The sequence below is a fragment of the Pygocentrus nattereri genome, chromosome 18 (genome assembly GCF_015220715.1).
Source record: "Pygocentrus nattereri isolate fPygNat1 chromosome 18, fPygNat1.pri, whole genome shotgun sequence".
Lineage (NCBI taxonomy): Eukaryota > Metazoa > Chordata > Actinopteri > Characiformes > Serrasalmidae > Pygocentrus > Pygocentrus nattereri.
Window position 1 is genome coordinate 226,446 of NC_051228.1, and position 18,698 is coordinate 245,143.

Here is an 18,698-nt window from a genome sequence, read left to right on the forward strand (position 1 = left end):
TATAGAACCCTTTTCAAAACACAGCAGTAGAGGAACCCATTTTGGTGCTATATAGAACCCTTTTCAAAACATCACAGCAGTAGAGGAACCCGTTTTGGTGCTATATAGAACCCTTTGCAACACATTATCCACCAATCTGAAAAACAATTTCACCATGCAAAGGAGGGTTCTCTGAGTGTTCACGGTTCCATGTAGAGCCACTGTTTTTACTAAAGAACCCTTGAAGAACCATCTTTTTTAAAGTGCAGGGGTTAAAAAACAGATGTTAACACTTGTTCCTGTTTATTTTTCTGTTTATTTATGAGTGTTGAAAGGCGGCGCCTGTAGGGGGCGCGTTGACGCCTGAATGACATGCACAAGCCGTTGCGTAGGGACTGTACAGTAAAGCTGTTTAACTGACAGCTCAGCTCAGTGTTTACACCTGTCTGTTTAAAGCCTCGTCAGGAATCACTGCGACGTCTGATTTACACAAATAACAACAACAAACATCGAGTTACTACATCATCACACCATCACTGAGTGAGTTCACCTTCACTGAATGATCAGATCCTTATCAGATTCCTGCAGGTGTCAGATTATCCAGCGCATGTAAACACACTCAGACAGACACTACAGCGCAATTCTCTTTCTGAGAGAAGCTTTTTGGAGCAACGCTCGACTCGCAGAGTCGAGTTCTGCTCCAGTGGTGATGACCCGACCTTCGCTCTGCGCTAATAAAGCTACTCAGACCGAGGCTTTAACTCAAATCCAGCCCCCGGTTTCTATGGCGATGAACACATTTTATTTCCTGTTAGTGGTGAATAAGTCCGAGTGAATCCGCAGACCAGTTTCCGAGCTTCGTTCCCGTTCAGCCTCGCTCACAGATGACCTCGATGACGCTCTGCTCCATGGGGCTTGGGTCGAGGCAGCGGTGGGCCGCGCTGCCCACGATCTCGTCCAGCAGGAAGTGCACGAGGTTCTCATCAGACACAAACCTCCACAGGTACATCTGCAGGTAGTGACAGTCCACCTGGATCTGCTGCAGGCCGTAACGGCCAAACGTCCGCAGGCGCACGCACTCCAGGAACGTCTTCAGGCTGATCTTAATGATCCCGGTCAGGACCGACACCTGAGGAAGAGGACGGAACATCAGTGACACTGGACCTCGTTCACCAGCTGTTCTAAAGAAGAAATTCCCTTTCATGAAGTTTTCAGGAAGACTCTGACTCTCCAGTGTTCTCTGTGTGGGTTTGTTCTCAGGTATGAACAGAATCGATACACACTCAAGAGACAGAGGAGAGAACCATTCTGCGCTTTAAGAACAGGATGTGAAGCTGATGGAGACTTTTTATCAGGACCTTCATCAAGAACACACTTAAGAACAAACTTGGCTAGATACTGGAGATGAGGGCCGGCTGTCTTCCAACAGCCTCACTCAGATTATTTAATACGATTCAAATCATTTTAAATCCTATCAGCTGAGAGAACCAAATACGGCTCTGTCTGCAAAAGAACATCTTCACTATCAGATTAATATCTGTGTAAACTCCTGTATCCGATTACATTCCCTATCGGAAAGTTTCAGCCCGTTCTGCATGAGCGTCGCGTCACAGTGAGAGTTTATACCGTTCAACACGGCGGAGCAGAAACTGGTCTGCAGAGGAGACGAAGTTCATGCTCTGATCTTTAAAAGACGGCGGTGGGACGGACGTCCAGCTTATGTGTCTCAGAGCACGACGTCTTCCTCTCGGCCTTCTTTAATAAGGACGTGTGAAGGACGTTTTCCTGAGTCTGACGTCATTTTAAAGCAGTTAGAAACACAATCACTGCTCACTGCTGCTCATCTCACTCTGACTGGACCTCACGGGAGGCTGGTTGTCATGGTAACGCTTACACTAAGCGCTTCTCCATGCATGCGCGTCATTTTGCATTGGATTACTTGTAGCGCTCATGTAAACGAAGATTTTTGAGTAGAGTGAGCATAATCACCTCAGTCTGAATCTGTAATTGGACTGGCAAAAGTCTTTGCATGTAAATATGTAAACATTGACCCTTACGTTTCCCCTGCCTTTAGGGCTGGGCAATGTGACTGCATGTCACAATTTGTTTTTCTGAGCACATTCTGGAGACCGTCAGTTTGTGAAACACAATAAAAGGGCATTCATGAACAAAAATTGAACAAAAAGAAGAAAAAAGGAGTGTCTACTATTTTTTTTTTTTGCAGGAAACCCTTTTCAGGCTTCTGAACATGAGAAACTAAAACGTATGGTATTGTCAATAATCTCTTTTTCCTCATATAAATCTGGTCACAGGAGTGTGTGGCTATATCAAAATCTTACCAGGTCCCCTTTGAACAAGGAAGGGAGGTTATTTTCCTATCTGGAAGACTAAAGAGCGCTGAATTAACATTACTGAATGATTATGATCCTCAGGTAGCTCTGCCAGAAAACGTGTGGACTAATGGCTTATGGTATTTTGATATGTGGAGGAGACTGGAATATTCATCTCAATCCAAAATTAGATTTGACAAACACATCCCAAAGAATAAAACTGCACAAAAACACTGGGAACAGTGGGTCTTTGGAGGGACTGTTTTCCCCATTATTCATTTCCCCATTCGGTGTGTTCAGGAACTGATCACTTACTATGTGTATTAAAAATATGCCTTGGAGTATTTTTGCCATATTGACCCCCCCCGTATCCCCACCCCCCACTCTAGTGATCTGGAGCTTGTGTAAATCTGTAAATAGTAAGAATAGTGGACTCTTACTGCCATAACTGTGATAATCCAGATTAAAGAGTGGACTGATTGGTAAACATTCATCTGAAAACAAATAAAAACTACATCACTGATATGGAGCAGGGGAATACACTTGTTTCCATGGTTACATTACACCCATTTCATTGGTTACACAACAATCGTTTCCATGGTTACATTACACCTTACTCATATTCATTACAGGAGCCATTACCTTGTTGAACTCCACTGGGCTGAAGATGTCGATCCTCTCTGAGAAAAGCTTGTGGATGTTACTGAGCAGGTTAGTGTCCATCGGAGCGCTGCACAGAAACGAGTAACGTTACCACTGAGCCTTAACTGTCTGTCTGATCTACCCACCTGTCGTCCTGCTTATGTTCCTACATTAATGGGATCATCGCAAACTAGCAGACCTTTAATTTGATTTCTGTTGTCTGTGTTTAAAAGAGTGAAGTGTTTATTCATGTATCCTGTGAGAGTGTGTGTGCGTGTCTGTTTGTGTGTATGTGTGTGTGTCTGTGTGTGCATGTGTGTGTCTGTGTGTGTGTGTTTGTGTATATGTGAGTGTGTGTCTGTGTATATGTGTGAGTGTGTGTGTGTCTCTGTGTATGTGTGTGTCTGTGTATATGTGTGTGTCTGTGTATATGTGTGTGTGTGTGTGTGTGTGTCTCTCTGTGTATATGTGTGGGTTTGTCTGTGTGTGTGTGTCTCTGTGTACATGTGTGAGTGTGTGTGTGTGTGTATGTGTGGGTTTGTCTGTGTGTGTGAGTGTGTGTGTGTGTCTGTGTATATGTGTATGTGTGTATATGTGTGAGTGTGTGTGTGTCTCTGTGTATATGTGTGAGTGTGTGTGTGTGTGTGTCTCTGTGTATATGTGTGAGTGTGTGTGTGTGTGTGTGTGTGTGTGTATGTGTGGGTGTGTCTGTGTGTGTGAGTGTGCTGTACCTGGGTGTGTAACTTGGTGCGTAGCGTATCTGCTGTCTTGAGCTGCTGTAGACGGAGAATGTGCGCTTGCTGGAGTCGCTGCTGTGAGCTTTTCTTACACCTTCTTCATACAGCAGACCGACCTGCAACACACAAGCGAGAGAAGCTGAATTCTCACTGTCAAAGAAAACATGAAGAAACAAAAAATCAGAACAGACAACGGCAGAAAACCAGACGGCCACCACAGGTTCTACTACACACTTGGAAATGGAGGGGTGAGGGAGGGGGGGTCGGCTGGGTGCAGTCTGTAACCTCTCCACTACACGATGCTAACTCTGCCTAAGGGGTGAGGAGTAACCTTTACAGAAACTCTACTTTCAACTGGGCCGTTTTACATGGTTCACATGTTCATCTCACTCAAATATTAAATTATGTAGCAAAAATTCAATTTAACTTCAGATGGATCTACAACAACGTTCAGAGAAGATCGGCTGTATTAAGCTAAAGCCCAAAAGCTCTTTATTAAAATCACTACCTGAACGTCGATGGAGGTCGTGTCCTCCACCACCCTCTTCATCACCGCCCGCACGTTCCGGGGCTCAATGGTGTTCACCCAGTCTCTGGTCTCCACACTCTTCCTCAGCATCTGGGAGATTATTAAACCTTGAACCTGCTCACACACACACACACACACACACACACACACACACACACACACACACACACACACACACACACACTTCACACTTAGCTCAGAATGTTTCTGCAGGATGAGGCTGTAAACTGGATGTGATGTGAGGCTCTTCACTGTAAAGTCTCTGGCACTGCTGTACTTTTATACTTCCTTCTATTCCCTCCATCTTATGCCCTGAAGGAGCTAGATTATTTTTACCAGCTGTAATCTGTGCGTGATTTAATCAGCTGATTCGCACAAGACAAAGGAACTGTGTGTGATTTTCCCCAAATTACCCCAAATAGGCCAGATCCAAACATCATGGAGGAGGGAGAAGACTTCCCAGACTAGCGTGGACACTGCAGATTTGCGCTAAACTCAAATCGCAGACCTCGTCAAATTACAGCACCTCCCAGATTAAACGAATCCAGCTCCAATACGGCTTTAAACTCTAAGTGGTTGAGTAAGAGTTTCCCTCTGGCAGTGGTCGAGTTACCGTTACCTTCACGTAGTGATTGAGCAGTTTCTGCGCTGCCTCTCGGGCCTCGGCACACAGAGCCGTCACTGCAGTCACCGGAGAATGGTGCTGTGGACAGAGGAGAGAGGAAACGCAGCAGATCTTCACAGATCAAACCGAGTCAAACAACAAAAACATCAGGAGCACTAGAGTGCTTGCTATGGTGGTCCAGATGGTTGCTATGGTACCCACTGAGGTTGCTAGAGGTGTTGCTTGGCAGTTGCTGTTGCAATCCTAATTGGTTGCTACGGTCCCCAGGGTGGTTTCCAGGTGCTTGCTTTCGTGTTCCAAATGGCTGCTAGGTGGTTGCTATGGTAGCCAAGGAGGTTGCTAAGGTGTTGCTAGGCAGTAGCTACTGTGTTCCTAACTGGTTGCTATGGTCCCCAGGGTGGTTGCTAGGGTGCTTGCTGTAGTGATCCAAATGGTTGCTAGGTGGTTGCTATGGTACCCAAAGAGGTTCCTATGGTGTTGCTAGGCAGATACTACTGTGTTCACCCAAGGTGGTTGCTAAGGTGTTTCAGGCAGTTGCTAGGGTGTTGCTGGGGTGCTGTAAAGATATCTTAGAAAAACTATCTGGGAAACTGTAAGCAGACTAACAGCAGACAAAACATACGGCAGAAAAATAACAAGAAAAATATAAATTGGATAAAAATAGTGTTGTGCAAGCCTCTAACATCCTGACCAAACACAGATGTTCTCTGGGTGTCTTATTGAAGACGTTCACATGATCCACCAAAATAAATTATTTGTCAAAATTATGAGCTTCCTCTCCAGGTCACACCTAGAGTTCACTATGATGTGTTTAATAAACTGGAAGGCAGATCAGACTCGCAACGTAAACACAGCCGTGACCCTGGGAGTCCACCCTGACTCACTGAGTCAGGACAAAGTGATCGTACCTGTACAAGGAACTGTTCATCCGTCAGCGTGAGGATGTAGGAGATGGTGGAGGTTTCGAAATCCAGACAGAGGCGAGAGAGCAGCAGCAGCAGAACCGGAGGAGTGGAACCGCCTCTGTCTCCGGCACTCTCGCAGAACTGACGGGACGACTGACAGATAAACTTGATGAAGCTCACCACCAGCCCCTCTCGCACGCCCTGACTGCAGAACTCTCCCTGAAACACACAAACACTCGGTCACTGCTAAGCGTTCAGTCTTATTCTGCAAAAAAACACATCCTGCCACAATACACACTTCAGCTGGTGTATCCATTTACATAAACACCTGAATACAGGGGGCTCAAATACAGGGGACCCTGAAACACATGATGCATATCAGTGAACATAAACAGGTCAGGCTAATGTCTGCTTTTACACCACAAATCAAGCAGAATCGTGATAGATTAAGTTGTCTCTGGGAGAAAAAACATTCAGTAATTTTTTTGTTGTCCATTATTATTATTATTATTATTATTATTATGGGTCATTCTCAGCACTGCAGTAACACTGACGTGGTGGTGGTGTGTTAGTGTGCTGCGCTGGTACAAGTGGATCAGACACAGCAGCGCTGCTGGAGTTTTAAACACTGTGTCCACTCACTGTCCACTCTATTAGACACTCCTACCTTGTCTGTCCACCTTGTAGATGTAAAGTCAGAGACAACGTTTAAATACTCCAGCAGCACTGCTGTGTCTGATCCACTCAGACCAGCACAACACACACTAACACACCACCACATCAGTGTTACTGCAGTGCTGAGAATGACCCACCACCCAAACAGTACCTGCTCTGTGAGGGTCCATGGGGGTCCTGACCACTGTAGAACAGGGTAACAGAGTATCAGAGAAACAGATGGACTACAGTCTGTAACTGTAGAACTACAGAGTGCATCTATACAGGTGCATTCATATACCTAACAGGTTGTTCACGCGAACTTGGAAAAACAGTCAGTGCATTTGATGCTGTGCCCCTTGAACTTCACTAAGGAAGGCCATCGTTTATAATTTGATAAATACGGGTTATTTACTAAATATGTTTTATACTCATTATATAGTTAACTGAGAAGTCCTGCCCCCTGACGTAAATCTTAAATATCGCTCATAAACACAGGTTTTAATTAAAACTCTTTAATAGAGCAGTTCTGATATAAAACGATTAATCTGTACTGCAAACTAATAAAAAGCTCCTGATTCACAGGAAGCCCTGCTTTCACCTTGAAGTACGGCTTGCTGGAGAAGGTGATGTCCTTCGCGGTGAAGAGATGCACTGAGGCCAAAACTGATTTGATCTGATTCAGGATGGAGTTGGACAGTGAGGTCAAGAGATCAGGGAGACTGGGGGGAGCTTCTTTGCCAGGAGGACCGCTTCCTGCTAGAGCCCCTCCCCCTGCCGAGCTTGTCCCGCCCACAGAGAGCCGTGGGGCCGCCAGCGCCTGCCGGACGTCAGTGAGGCTGTCCAGATAGAAACTCTGCAAGGCAGACAGGTACTGTTTGATTCTCTCTCTTGCTGCCTGGATCACAATCTCAGTGCCTTGGCTCGGCACAGCAGAACCAGGAAGGAGCTTAGACACGGCCTGGAGCCTGCGGTGGAACCGGTCCAGTGCTCTGACCAATAAGGAGTTATCTCCGACACCTTTTTCCTCCTGAATCCGCCGCTCCACCAGGGAGAAGTACCTGGCCGCTAAAGTGTCCACAAACACGAGCAGCTTGCTGTTAGCCATCTGAGGGATATTTTTGGAGGCCAGCTCGCCCTCTTGTGGACGGTTGACGAACAGCTCCTGATACGAGGCGATCACCAGGCAGAGATTACTCACAAACTCATTGCAGCCCCGATCGATAAACTCCAGGATATCTGTCTGCGCAGCTGGCGAGAGAAAGTGACTGGACGTTGAGGACTCAGACGGAGACATGGGATTGGCTGCACTGCTCAGTTTCTGGGTGGAGACGTCAATGGGTGCTGAATCTCTAAGCTCCGCCTCTAGCCCCTGTAGGTCTGCCTCCAGCCTGGTTTGGGCGTGGCTCAGGAATTTGTCGCAGAGTTCCTCAGCCGGCTCGTCCAGCTGCAGGAGAAGCTCCACACATTCCGACAGCTCCTTAGCGCTCGTACCGCCGTCCCTGACAACACAAACACACATAAATATAGAACAGAGCTCAACTTTTAGCACTCATCTCTACGGTGTTTCAGCCCTAAAAGACCTCCTTTACATTTTCAAACATTCAAAATTCCTACATAATTAAGTGGTTAAGATGTAAACAGAGCAGTTCAGAGCGGTTTGGTGTGAAACTCTCTGTTCTACATAAACTTACCAGTCAGAGCTGCCCACAGTGGTGGTGATAGGAACCAGACGTCCCCCTCTAGAAGCTCCTCACAGAAAGTTCCTACATGAACTGGTTCTGAATTCACTGCCTGATGACTGAGACGCTGTTTTATGAGAGTTTTGAAAAGGTTTTAGTCTATGCTGATGATGCTCGGATCTACTCGGCCCTCTCTCCAAACAACTATGGTCCCCTTGACTCACTCCAAGTGTTTGAGATCATCGCTGGGTGGGACAAAACTTTCTGCCATTAAATAAAAATAAAACAGATTCTTTTTTGGAAATGACTATGAGAGGCACAGACTGGATGCCTATCTGGACTCTTGAGCCCTAAAATCTAAAGAACTTGTACTAATGTACTAGTGTACTAATAAACAGTCATCTCATTTTTTTTTGCAGGGCGCTTTGAGGCAAAATAGTCCCCAGAGAAAACGTATTATTCCAGATTTTCCATCATCAACATTCCATATAAGCTCAGAAGACTCATGTAGGTTCTCTGGTGGTTCTGGATGGTAAATAAAATGTCTATATCTGTGTTGGGAACCAGCATCGCCATAGCTACATCACCACCACTGTAAAGACGTCTGAACCGTTTCACACCAAACTGCTCTGAATCTCTCTGATTACACCTCACACACATATGATGTTATGAAATAGTTCATTTTTAAAAACTGGTGGAAGTCTTCAATTATATCTGCCTCAGGAGAGTCTTTGTTTTTGGCATCAAGACAAAAATTCAAGTTATAAATGTAAAGCAGGTCAATTTTGGCATTAAAGTTGACAACACTAGTTCTTTCACAGTGACGTCAGTGTTTAGCGCAGTATTAGTTTTCTCTCAGACCTGAACTTCTGCCTCAGCTGCTGCGCGAGCCGCTCCATGATGGCGTGGCAGTCGTCCTGGATGCCCCTGAAGGACGGCATGTGGCTGTACTGCTGCAGGACGCAGCGTGCCCGGCAGTGGGAGCTGACGGCCTGAGCGTACGCCTGCAGCTCCAAACACTTATTCAGCCGCGCCGGGAGCTCAAACAGGAACTGCAGCTTACGCAGGAGAGTGTGGACGCCTGCACAGAGATGGAGAGAAAAACAGGGGAAAAGAGAGAGACAGAAGATAGAAAACAGAATGATTTGAGAGAGTGATAAAACAGCAACATATTTTTGTTTAATTATACATATTATACACATTTAGACGACATACTACTGATTTCAGAAAATAGCTGACATTTACTTAAAAACAATAGCGCTGTATGATGTTCATATGATCCACACAGTCACTCTGACAGACTGTAATACACTACAGGAAGCGTAGGGGGCGATATGGCTTCTACTGTTTCATTTAAAAAGCTCTATAATGTTCATATGATCCACACAGTCACTCTGACAGACTGTAATACACTGCAGGAAGCGTAGGGGGCGATACGGCTTCTACTGTCTCATTTAAAAAGCTCTATAATGTTCATATGATCCACACAGTCGCTCTGACAGACTGTAATACACTACAGCATGTAAGTAAGTGTAGGGGCGATATTACAGCATCCGGTCAGTCTGCAACTGCGTACCTGATAGTTTGGTGATCTGGGCGTGCTGGTCCTGTAGGGTTCCGCTGATCCGGGCGCTGAACTCAGTGATGGCAGCCATGTTGGTGGAGAGACAGTCCATCTCATCCTCCATCTTCTTAAAGTCGTTCTTCATCTTCCTGATCGTATCTGAGAACAATAATTAACGCAGAACCACTTTAATTAAAATATATGCTAACGATCACACCTGAAATCTGCATTAATACTGTTTCCAAACGTCAGACATACATAAAACTGTGAGCACAGAGAGGAAATAGCTGACCTGTAGAGGTTTAGAGCTCTGATTTACTGACCTGTGGCAGAAATGAATTTATTATAGTTCTCATAGACCAACGTCTGCATGTCGCTGTCCAGGGATCGAATCTGTCTGACCATGCAGCTCTCCTGATCCATCAGCTCATTTAGAGAGCACTCCTTCCTCAGCTACAGACAGACAGACAGACATTATCTTTTTCTGGGTGAGGTAAACAAAATCAGGGTGCACATAAATCTATCAAAGCAAGAAAGATCATAAAATCATCCCAACAGTGAGAAATGTAAATCATTAAACAAAATGAAGAGGCTTATTTTATCAGATCTCAGATAAAAAGCAGAGACAATTATTAAAAACACTTAATAAACCATTTATGGTCCTATATGATGACAACATCATCCATAACATCAGTGTTCTAAGCCGTATGCCTTAACTCTCAGGTTTAATGCAATTACTAAGCTAAATGATGTAAATATTGAAAGAAATCTGTTAATATAATTATTGAGGTAAATATGTGGGTTTGATGTTAGTATATAGGTAAATCTGGGGGCTTTAATACAATTATTGAGGTAAATATGAGGTTTTAACATAATTATTGAGTTAAATATGTAAGTTTAAAATAATAAATGAGGAAATATTTCAGATTAATGTACCTTATTGAAGTAAAAATGAGGGTTTAATGTAATTATCAAGGCAAATGTGTGGGTTTAATGTAATTATTGAGGTAAATGTATAGGTAAAATACAATTTTTGAGGTAAAAATGTGGGTGTAATGTAATAAACATATTTCAGATTAACATATCTTACTTAGGTAAATACGGGGGTTTTAATGAGGTAAATATGGATTTAATATAATTACTGAGGTAAATATGAGGATTTAATAGAATTATTAAGGTAAAAATGTAGGTTTAATTTTTTGAGGTAACTATGTGGGTTTAATGTAATTACTGAAGTAAATATTTTAGATTAATGTACCTGGCTGAGGTAAATAGGAGGGTTTAATGTATTGATTGAGGTAAATTAATAAGTTTAATGTAATTATTGAGATAAATATGTAGGTTTACTGTTAAATATCAAAATAATGTTCCTTACTGAGGTAAATATGTGAGTTAAAGGTAATTATTGAGGTAAATGTGTGGGGTTACCGTAATTATTAAGGTAAAATATCAGAATAATGTACTTTACTGAAGTAAATGTGTAAATTAATTATTGAGGCAAATATGAGGGTTTAATGAAACTTTTGAGTTAAAATATGTGGGTTTAATGTAGTTACTTTGGTAAATATTTCAGATGAACGTACCTTATTGAGGTAAACATGTAGGGTTAATGTAATTATTTAGGTAAATATGTAGGTTAACTGTAATTACTGAGGTAAAATATCAGAATAATGTACCTTAACGAAGAAAATAAGTGAGTTAAATGTAATTACTGAGCTAAATCTATAGGGTTAATGTAATTTTTAAGGTAAATATGCAAGTTAAATGTAACTACTGAAGTAAATCTATTGGGTTAATGTCATTTTTGAGGCAAATATGCAGGTTTAATGTAATTACTGAAGGAAATCTATAGTGTTAATGTAATTTTTGAGGTAAATATGCAAGTTTAATGCAATTACTGAGGCAAATCTATAGCATTAATGTAATTTTTGAGGTAAATAGTTAAATGTAATTACTGAGGTAAAGCTATAGGGTTAATGTAATTCTTGAGGTAAATATGCGAGTTGAATGCAATTACCAAGGTAAATCTATAGGGTCAATGTGATTTCAGATATATATGTGGGCTTAATGCAATTACTGAGGCAAATCTATAGGGTTAATGTAATTTTTGAGGTAAATATGCAAGTTAAATGTAATTACTGAGGAAAATCTATACGGTTAATGTAATTGTTGAGGTAAATATGCAAGTTAAATGCAATTACTGAGGTAAATCTATAGGGTTAATGTAATTTTTGAGGCAAATATGCAGGTTAAATGCAATTACTGAGGAAAAACTATAGGGTTAATGTAATTTTTGAGGCAAATATGCAGGTTTAATGCAATTACTGAGGCAAATCTCTAGGGTTAATGTAATTTTTGAGTTAAATAGTTAAATCTAATTACTGAGGTAAAGCTATAGGGTTAATGTAATTTTTGAGGTAAATATGCTAGTTGAATGCAATTACCAAGGTAAATCTATAGGGTGAATGTAATTTCAGATAAATATGTGGGTTGAATGTAATTACTGAGGTAAATTTATAGGGTTAATGTAATTTGAGGTAAATATGCAAGTTAAATGCAATTACTGAGGCAAATCTATAAGGTTAATGTAATTTTTAAGGTAAATATGCAAGTTAAATGCAATTACTGAGGCAAATCTATAGGGTTAATGTAATTTTTGAGGTAAATATGCAATTTAAATGCAATTACTGAGGCAAATCTATAGGATTAATGCAATTTTTGAGGTAAATATGTGGGTTTAATGCAATTACTGAGGCAAATCTATAGGGTTAATGTATTTCTGAGGTAAATATGCGGGTTGAATGCAATTACTGAGGTAAATCTATAGGATTAGTGGTATTTTTGAGGTAAACATGCAGGTTAAATATAATTTCTGAGGTAAATCTACAGGGTTCATGTATTTTTTGAGATAAATATGCAAGTTAAATGTAATTACTGAGGCAAATCCATAGGGTTAATGTACTTTTTGAGGTCAATATGCGGGTTGAATGCAATTACTGAGGTAAATCTATAGGATTAGTGGTATTTTGAGGTAAAAATGCAAGTTAAATGCAATTACTGAGGAAAATCTACACGGTTAATGTAATTTTTGAGGTAAATATGCAGGTTGAATGCAATTACTGAGGTAAATCTATAGGGTTTATGCAATTTTTGAGGTAATTATGTGGGTTTAATGCAATTACTGAGGCAAATCTATAGGGTTCCTGTAATTTTTGAGGTAAATATGCGGGTGTAATGCAATTACTGAGGTAAATCTATAGGATTAATGCAATTTTTGAGGTAAATATGCAAGTTAAATGCAATTACTGAGGTAAATCTATAGGGTTAACGCAATTTTTGAGGTAAATATGCGGGTGTAATGCAATTACTGAGGAAAATCTATACGGTTAATGTAATTTTTGACGTAAATATGCGGGTTAAATGCAATTACCAAGGTAAATCTATAGGGTTAACACACTTTTTGAGGTAAATATACAGGTTTAATACAATAACTGAGGCAAATCTATACCGTTAATGTAATTTTTGAGGTAAACATGCAGGTTAAATATAATTTCTGAGGTAAATCTACAGGGTTAATGTAATTTTTGAGGTAAATATGCAAGTTCAATGCAATTACCAAGGTAAATCTATAGGGTTAATGTATTTTTGAGGTAAATATGCGGGTTGAATGCAATTACTGAGGTAAATCTATAGGGTTAATGCAATTTTTGAGGTAAATATGCGGGTGTAATGCAATTACTGAAGTAAATCTATAGGTTTAATGCAATTTTTCAGGTAAATATTCCAGTTAAATGCAATTACTGAGGCAAATCAATACGGTTAATGTAATTTTTGAGGTAAATATGCGGGTGTAATGCAATTACTGAGGAAAATCTATACGGTTCATGTAATTTTTTAGGTAAATATGCGGGTGTAATGGAATTACCGAGGTAAATCTATAGGGTTAACACAATTTTTGAGGTAAATATACAGGTTTAATACAATAACTGAGGCAAATCTATACCGTTAATGTAATTTTTGAGGTAAACATGCAGGTTAAATATAATTTCTGAGGTAAATCTATAGGGTTAATGTAATTTTTGAGGTAAATATGCAAGTTCAATGCAATTACCAAGGTGAATATATAGGGTTAATGTATTTCTGAGGTAAATATGTGGGTTTAATGCAATTACTGAGGCAAATCTATAGGGTTAATGTATTTTTGAGGTAAATATGCGGGTTAAATGCAATTACTGAGGTAAATCTATAGGATTAGTGGTATTTTTGAGGTAAACAAGCAGGTTAAATATAATTTCTGAGGTAAATCTACAGGGTTCATGTATTTTTTGAGATAAATATGCAAGTTAAATGTAATTACTGAGGCAAATCCATAGGTTTAATGTACTTTTTGAGGTAAATATGCGGGTTGAATGCAATTACTGAGGCAAATCTATACGGTTAATGTAACTTTTGAGGTAAACATGCGGGTGTAATGCAATTACTGAGGAAAATCTATAGGGTTAATGTAATTTTTGAGGTAAATATGCGGGTTGAATGCAATTACTGAGGTAAATCTATAGGGTTGATGCAATTTTTGAGGTAATTATGTGGGTTTAATGCAATTAATGAGGCAAATCTATACGGTTAATGTAACTTTTGAGGTAAATATGCGGGTGTAATGCAATTGCCAAGGTAAATCTATAGGGTTAACACAATTTTTGAGGTAAATATACAGGTTTAATGCAATAACTGAGGCAAATCAATACGGTTAATGTAATATTTGAGGTAAATATGCGGGTGTAATGCAATTACTGAGGAAAATCTATACGGTTCATGTAATTTTTGAGATAAATATGCGGGTGTAATGGAATTACCGAGGTAAATCTATAGGGTTAACACAATTTTTGAGGTAAATATACAGGTTTAATACAATAACTGAGGCAAATCTATACCGTTAATGTAATTTTTGAGGTAAACATGCAGGTTAAATATAATTTCTGAGGTAAATCTATAGGGTTAATGTATTTTTTGAGGTAAATATGCAAGTTAAATGTAATTACTGAGGTAAAGCTATTGGGTTAATGTAATTTTTGAGGTAAATATGCAAGTTCAATGCAATTACCAAGGTAAATCTATAGGGTTAATGTATTTTTGAGGTAAATATGTGGGTTTAATGCAATTACTGAGGCAAATCTATAGGGTTAACGCAATTTTTGAGGTAAATATGTGGGTTTAATGCAATTACTGAGGCAAATCTATAGGGTTAATGTAATTTTTGAGGTAAATATGCAGGTGTAATGCAATTACTGAGGCAAATCCATAGGGGTAATGTAATTCTTGATGTAAATATGCAAGTTAAATGCAATTACTGAGGAAAATCTATACGGTTAATGTAATTTTTGAGGTAAATATGTGGGTGTAATGCAATTACCAAGGTAAATCTATAGGGTTAACACACTTTTTGAGGTAAATATACAGGTTTAATACAATAACTGAGGCAAATCTATACCGTTAATGTAATTTTTGAGGTAAACATGCGGGTGTAATGCAATTACTGAGGAAAATCTATACGGTTAATGTAACTTTTGAGGTAAATATGCGGGTGTAATGCAATTACCAAGGTAAATCTATAGGGTTAACACAATTTTTGAGGTAAATATACAGGTTTAATGCAATAACTGAGGCAAATCAATACGGTTAATGTAATTTTTGAGGTAAATATGCGGGTGTAATGCAATTACTGAGGAAAATCTATACGGTTCATGTAATTTTTGAGATAAATATGCGGGTGTAATGCAATTACTGAGGCAAATCCATAGGGGTAATGTAATTCTTGAGGTAAATATGCAAGTTAAATGCAATTACTGAGGAAAATCTACAGGGTTAATGTATTTTTTTAGGTAAATATGCGGGTGTAATGCAATTACCGAGGTAAATCTATAGGGTTAACACACTTTTTGAGGTAAATCTACAGGGTTCATGTATTTTTTGAGATAAAAATGCAAGTTAAATGTAATTACTGAGGCAAATCCATAGGGTTAATGTACTTTTTGAGGTAAATATGCGGGTGTAATGCAATTACTGAGGAAAATCTATACGGTTAATGTAATTTTTGAGATAAATATGCGGGTGTAATGGAATTACCGAGGTAAATCTATAGGGTTAACACAATTTTTGAGGTAAATATACAGGTTTAATACAATAACTGAGGCAAATCTATACCGTTAATGTAATTTTTGAGGTAAACATGCAGGTTAAATATAATTTCTGAGGTAAATCTATAGGGTTAATGTATTTTTTGAGGTAAATATGCAAGTTAAATGTAATTACTGAGGTAAAGCTATTGGGTTAATGTAATTTTAACATGCAGGTTAAATATAATTTCTGAGGTAAATCTACAGGGTTAATGTAATTTTTGAGGTAAATATGCAAGGTCAATGCAATTACCAAGGTAAATCTATAGGGTTAATGTATTTTTGAGGTAAATATGCGGGTTGAATGCAATTACTGAGGTAAATCTATAGGATTAGTGGTATTTTTGAGATAAATATGCGGGTTGAATGCAATTACTGAGGCAAATCAATTCAGTTAATGTAATTTTTGAGGTAAATATGCGGCTGTAATGCAATTACTGAGGAAAATCTATACGGTTCATGTAATTTTTGAGGTAAATATGCGGGTGTAATGGAATTACCGAGGTAAATCTATAGGGTTAACACAATTTTTGAGGTAAATATACAGGTTTAATACAATAACTGAGGCAAATCTATACCGTTAATGTAATTTCTGAGGTAAAAATACAGGGTTAATGTATTTTTTGAGGTAAATATGCAAATTCAATGCAATTACCAAGGTAAATCTATAGGGTTAATGTAATTTTTGAGGTAAATATGCGGGTTGAATGCAATTACTGAAGTAAATCTATAGGTTTAATGCAATTTTTGAGGTAAATATGCCAGTTATATGCAATTACTGAGGTAAATCTATAGGACTAGTGGTATTTTTGAGGTAAATATGCAAGTTAAATGCAATTACTGAGGTAAATCTATAGGGTTAATGTAATTTTTGAGGTAAATATGCGGGTGTAATGCAATTACTGAAGTAAATCTATAGGGTTAATGCAATTTTTGAGGTCAATATGCGGGTTAAATGCAATTACTGAGGTAAATCTATAGGATTAGTGGTATTTATGAGGTAAATATGCAAGTTAAATGTAATTACTGAGGCAAATCTATACAGTTAATGTAATTTTTGAGGTAAATATGCAGGTGTAATGCAATTACTGAGGAAAATCTATAGGGTTAATGTATTTTTGAGGTAAATATGCGGGTTGAATGCAATTACTGAGGTAAATCTATAGGATTAGTGGTATTTTTGAGATAAATATGCGGGTTGAATGCAATTACTGAGGTAAATCTATAGGATTAGTGGTATTTATGAGGTAAATATGCAAGTTAAATGTAATTACTGAGGCAAATCTATACGGTTAATGTAATTTTTGAGGTAAATATGCGGGTGTAATGCAATTACTGAGGAAAATCTATAGCGTTAATGTAATTTTTGAGGTAAATATGCGGGTGTAATGCAATTACTGAGGTAAATCTATAGGGTTAACGCAATTTTTGAGGTAAATATGTGGGTTTAATGTAATTACTGAGGCAAATCTATACGGTTAATGTAATTTTTGAGGTAAATATGCGGGTTCAATGCAATTACTGAGGAAAATCTATAGGATTAGTGGTATTTTTGAGGTAAATATGCGGGTTGAATGCAATTACTGAGGTAAATCTATAGGGTTAATGCAATTTTTGAGGTAAATATGTGGGTGTAATGCAAATAATGAGGCAAATCTATAGGATTAGTGGTATTTTTGACGTAAATATGCAAGTTAAATGCAATTACTGTGGTAAATCTATAGGGTTAATGTAATTTTTGAGGTAAATATGCGGGTGTAATGCAATTACTGAAGTAAATCTATAGGGATAATGCAATTTTTGAGGTAAATAAGCCAGTTAAATGCAATTACTGAGGTAAATCTATAGGATTAGTGGTATTTTTGAGGTAAATATGCAAGTTAAATGCAATTACTGAGGTAAATCTATAGGGTTAACGCAATTTTTGAGGTAAATATGTGGGTTTAATGCAATAACTGAGGCAAATCTATAAGGTTAATGTCATTTTTGAGGTAAATATGCAGGTGTAATGCAATTACTGAGGCAAATCCATAGGGTTAATGTAATTTTTGAGGTAAATATGCGGATGTAATGCAATTACTGAGGTAAATCCATAGGATTAGTGGTATTTTTGAGGTAAATATGCAAGTTAAATGCAATTACTGAGGTAAATCTATAGGGTTAATGTAATTTTTGAGGTAAATATGCGAGTGTAATGCAATTATTGAGTTAATTCTATAGGGTTAATGTAATTTTTGAGGTAAATGTGCAAGTTAAATTTAATTACTGAGGCAAATCTATAGGGTTACTGTATTTTTTGAGGTAAATATGCGTGTCTAATGCAATTACTGTGGTAAACGTGTATCGTATTAAGGTAAACGTGACTGTTTGATGTACCTTATTGAGGTACAGCTCTGGGTCGAACTGAGCCCCGTTGATGTCGCAGGGGTCCGGCTGCTCCTCCTGCTGCGGCTCCGGGGCTGCGCTGTAATAAAGCCGGAGGAGGCGCCGCTTCCGGCCGGGAGAGGAGCTGCCGGACTCGGCCTCCATGTCACCCGATTACACACACTAATTACCCTAAAACAGACACGACACGACCTTAAATGGATCAACCAGCTGCTAATAAACTCTCCCCCACAGAACCGGACAGATTCCGAGTTTTAGACGGAATTTACTGGAGAGCCTCACTGAGGAACAGCAACAGGGAAACGGAGTCCTGCGGCCTTCAAAATAAAAGTCCCTCAGAAATAAAACATCCGTCTTTTCGGGAAGTCAGATTATTTTAATTAAAAAACTAAATAAAATCAGTAATGATGTGGTGTGGTGTGCTCTGTGAGGCTATAATTAGATTATATTCTTTTTAAATATATATACACATATGTAATCTTGTGGAATCATT

General features: G+C 39.1%; 1 protein-coding gene across 1 annotated transcript; it reads right to left on the reverse strand.

Annotated features, from left to right (window-relative positions):
* Positions 1-275: 275 nt before the first annotated feature.
* On the reverse strand, positions 276-18,533 carry vps51 (VPS51 subunit of GARP complex). The gene is made up of 11 exons (XM_017725728.1): positions 18,197-18,533; positions 9,971-10,100; positions 9,660-9,806; positions 8,945-9,164; positions 7,003-7,903; positions 5,751-5,966; positions 4,837-4,920; positions 4,197-4,331; positions 3,683-3,804; positions 2,952-3,039; positions 276-1,108 (listed from the first exon to the last, which is right to left on the reverse strand). Exons 1-11 carry the CDS (start codon positions 18,347-18,349, stop codon positions 848-850), a joined length of 2,457 nt encoding a protein of 818 aa, XP_017581217.1. The 5' UTR covers positions 18,350-18,533; the 3' UTR covers positions 276-847.
* Positions 18,534-18,698: the final 165 nt, after the last annotated feature.

Bases quoted from the DNA above. Each gene is read 5' to 3' on its own strand.
- vps51 (XM_017725728.1), bottom strand. From the start codon at position 18,349: ATGGAGGCCGAGTCCGGCAGCTCCTCTCCCGGCCGGAAGCGGCGCCTC. The intron at 9,807-9,970 runs GTCAGTAAATCA...TATTGTTCTCAG, and splicing joins TAAATTCATTTCTGCCACAG to ATACGATCAGGAAGATGAAG. The intron at 3,805-4,196 runs GTAGTGATTTTA...TGTGTGTTGCAG, and splicing joins CGACCTCCATCGACGTTCAG to GTCGGTCTGCTGTATGAAGA.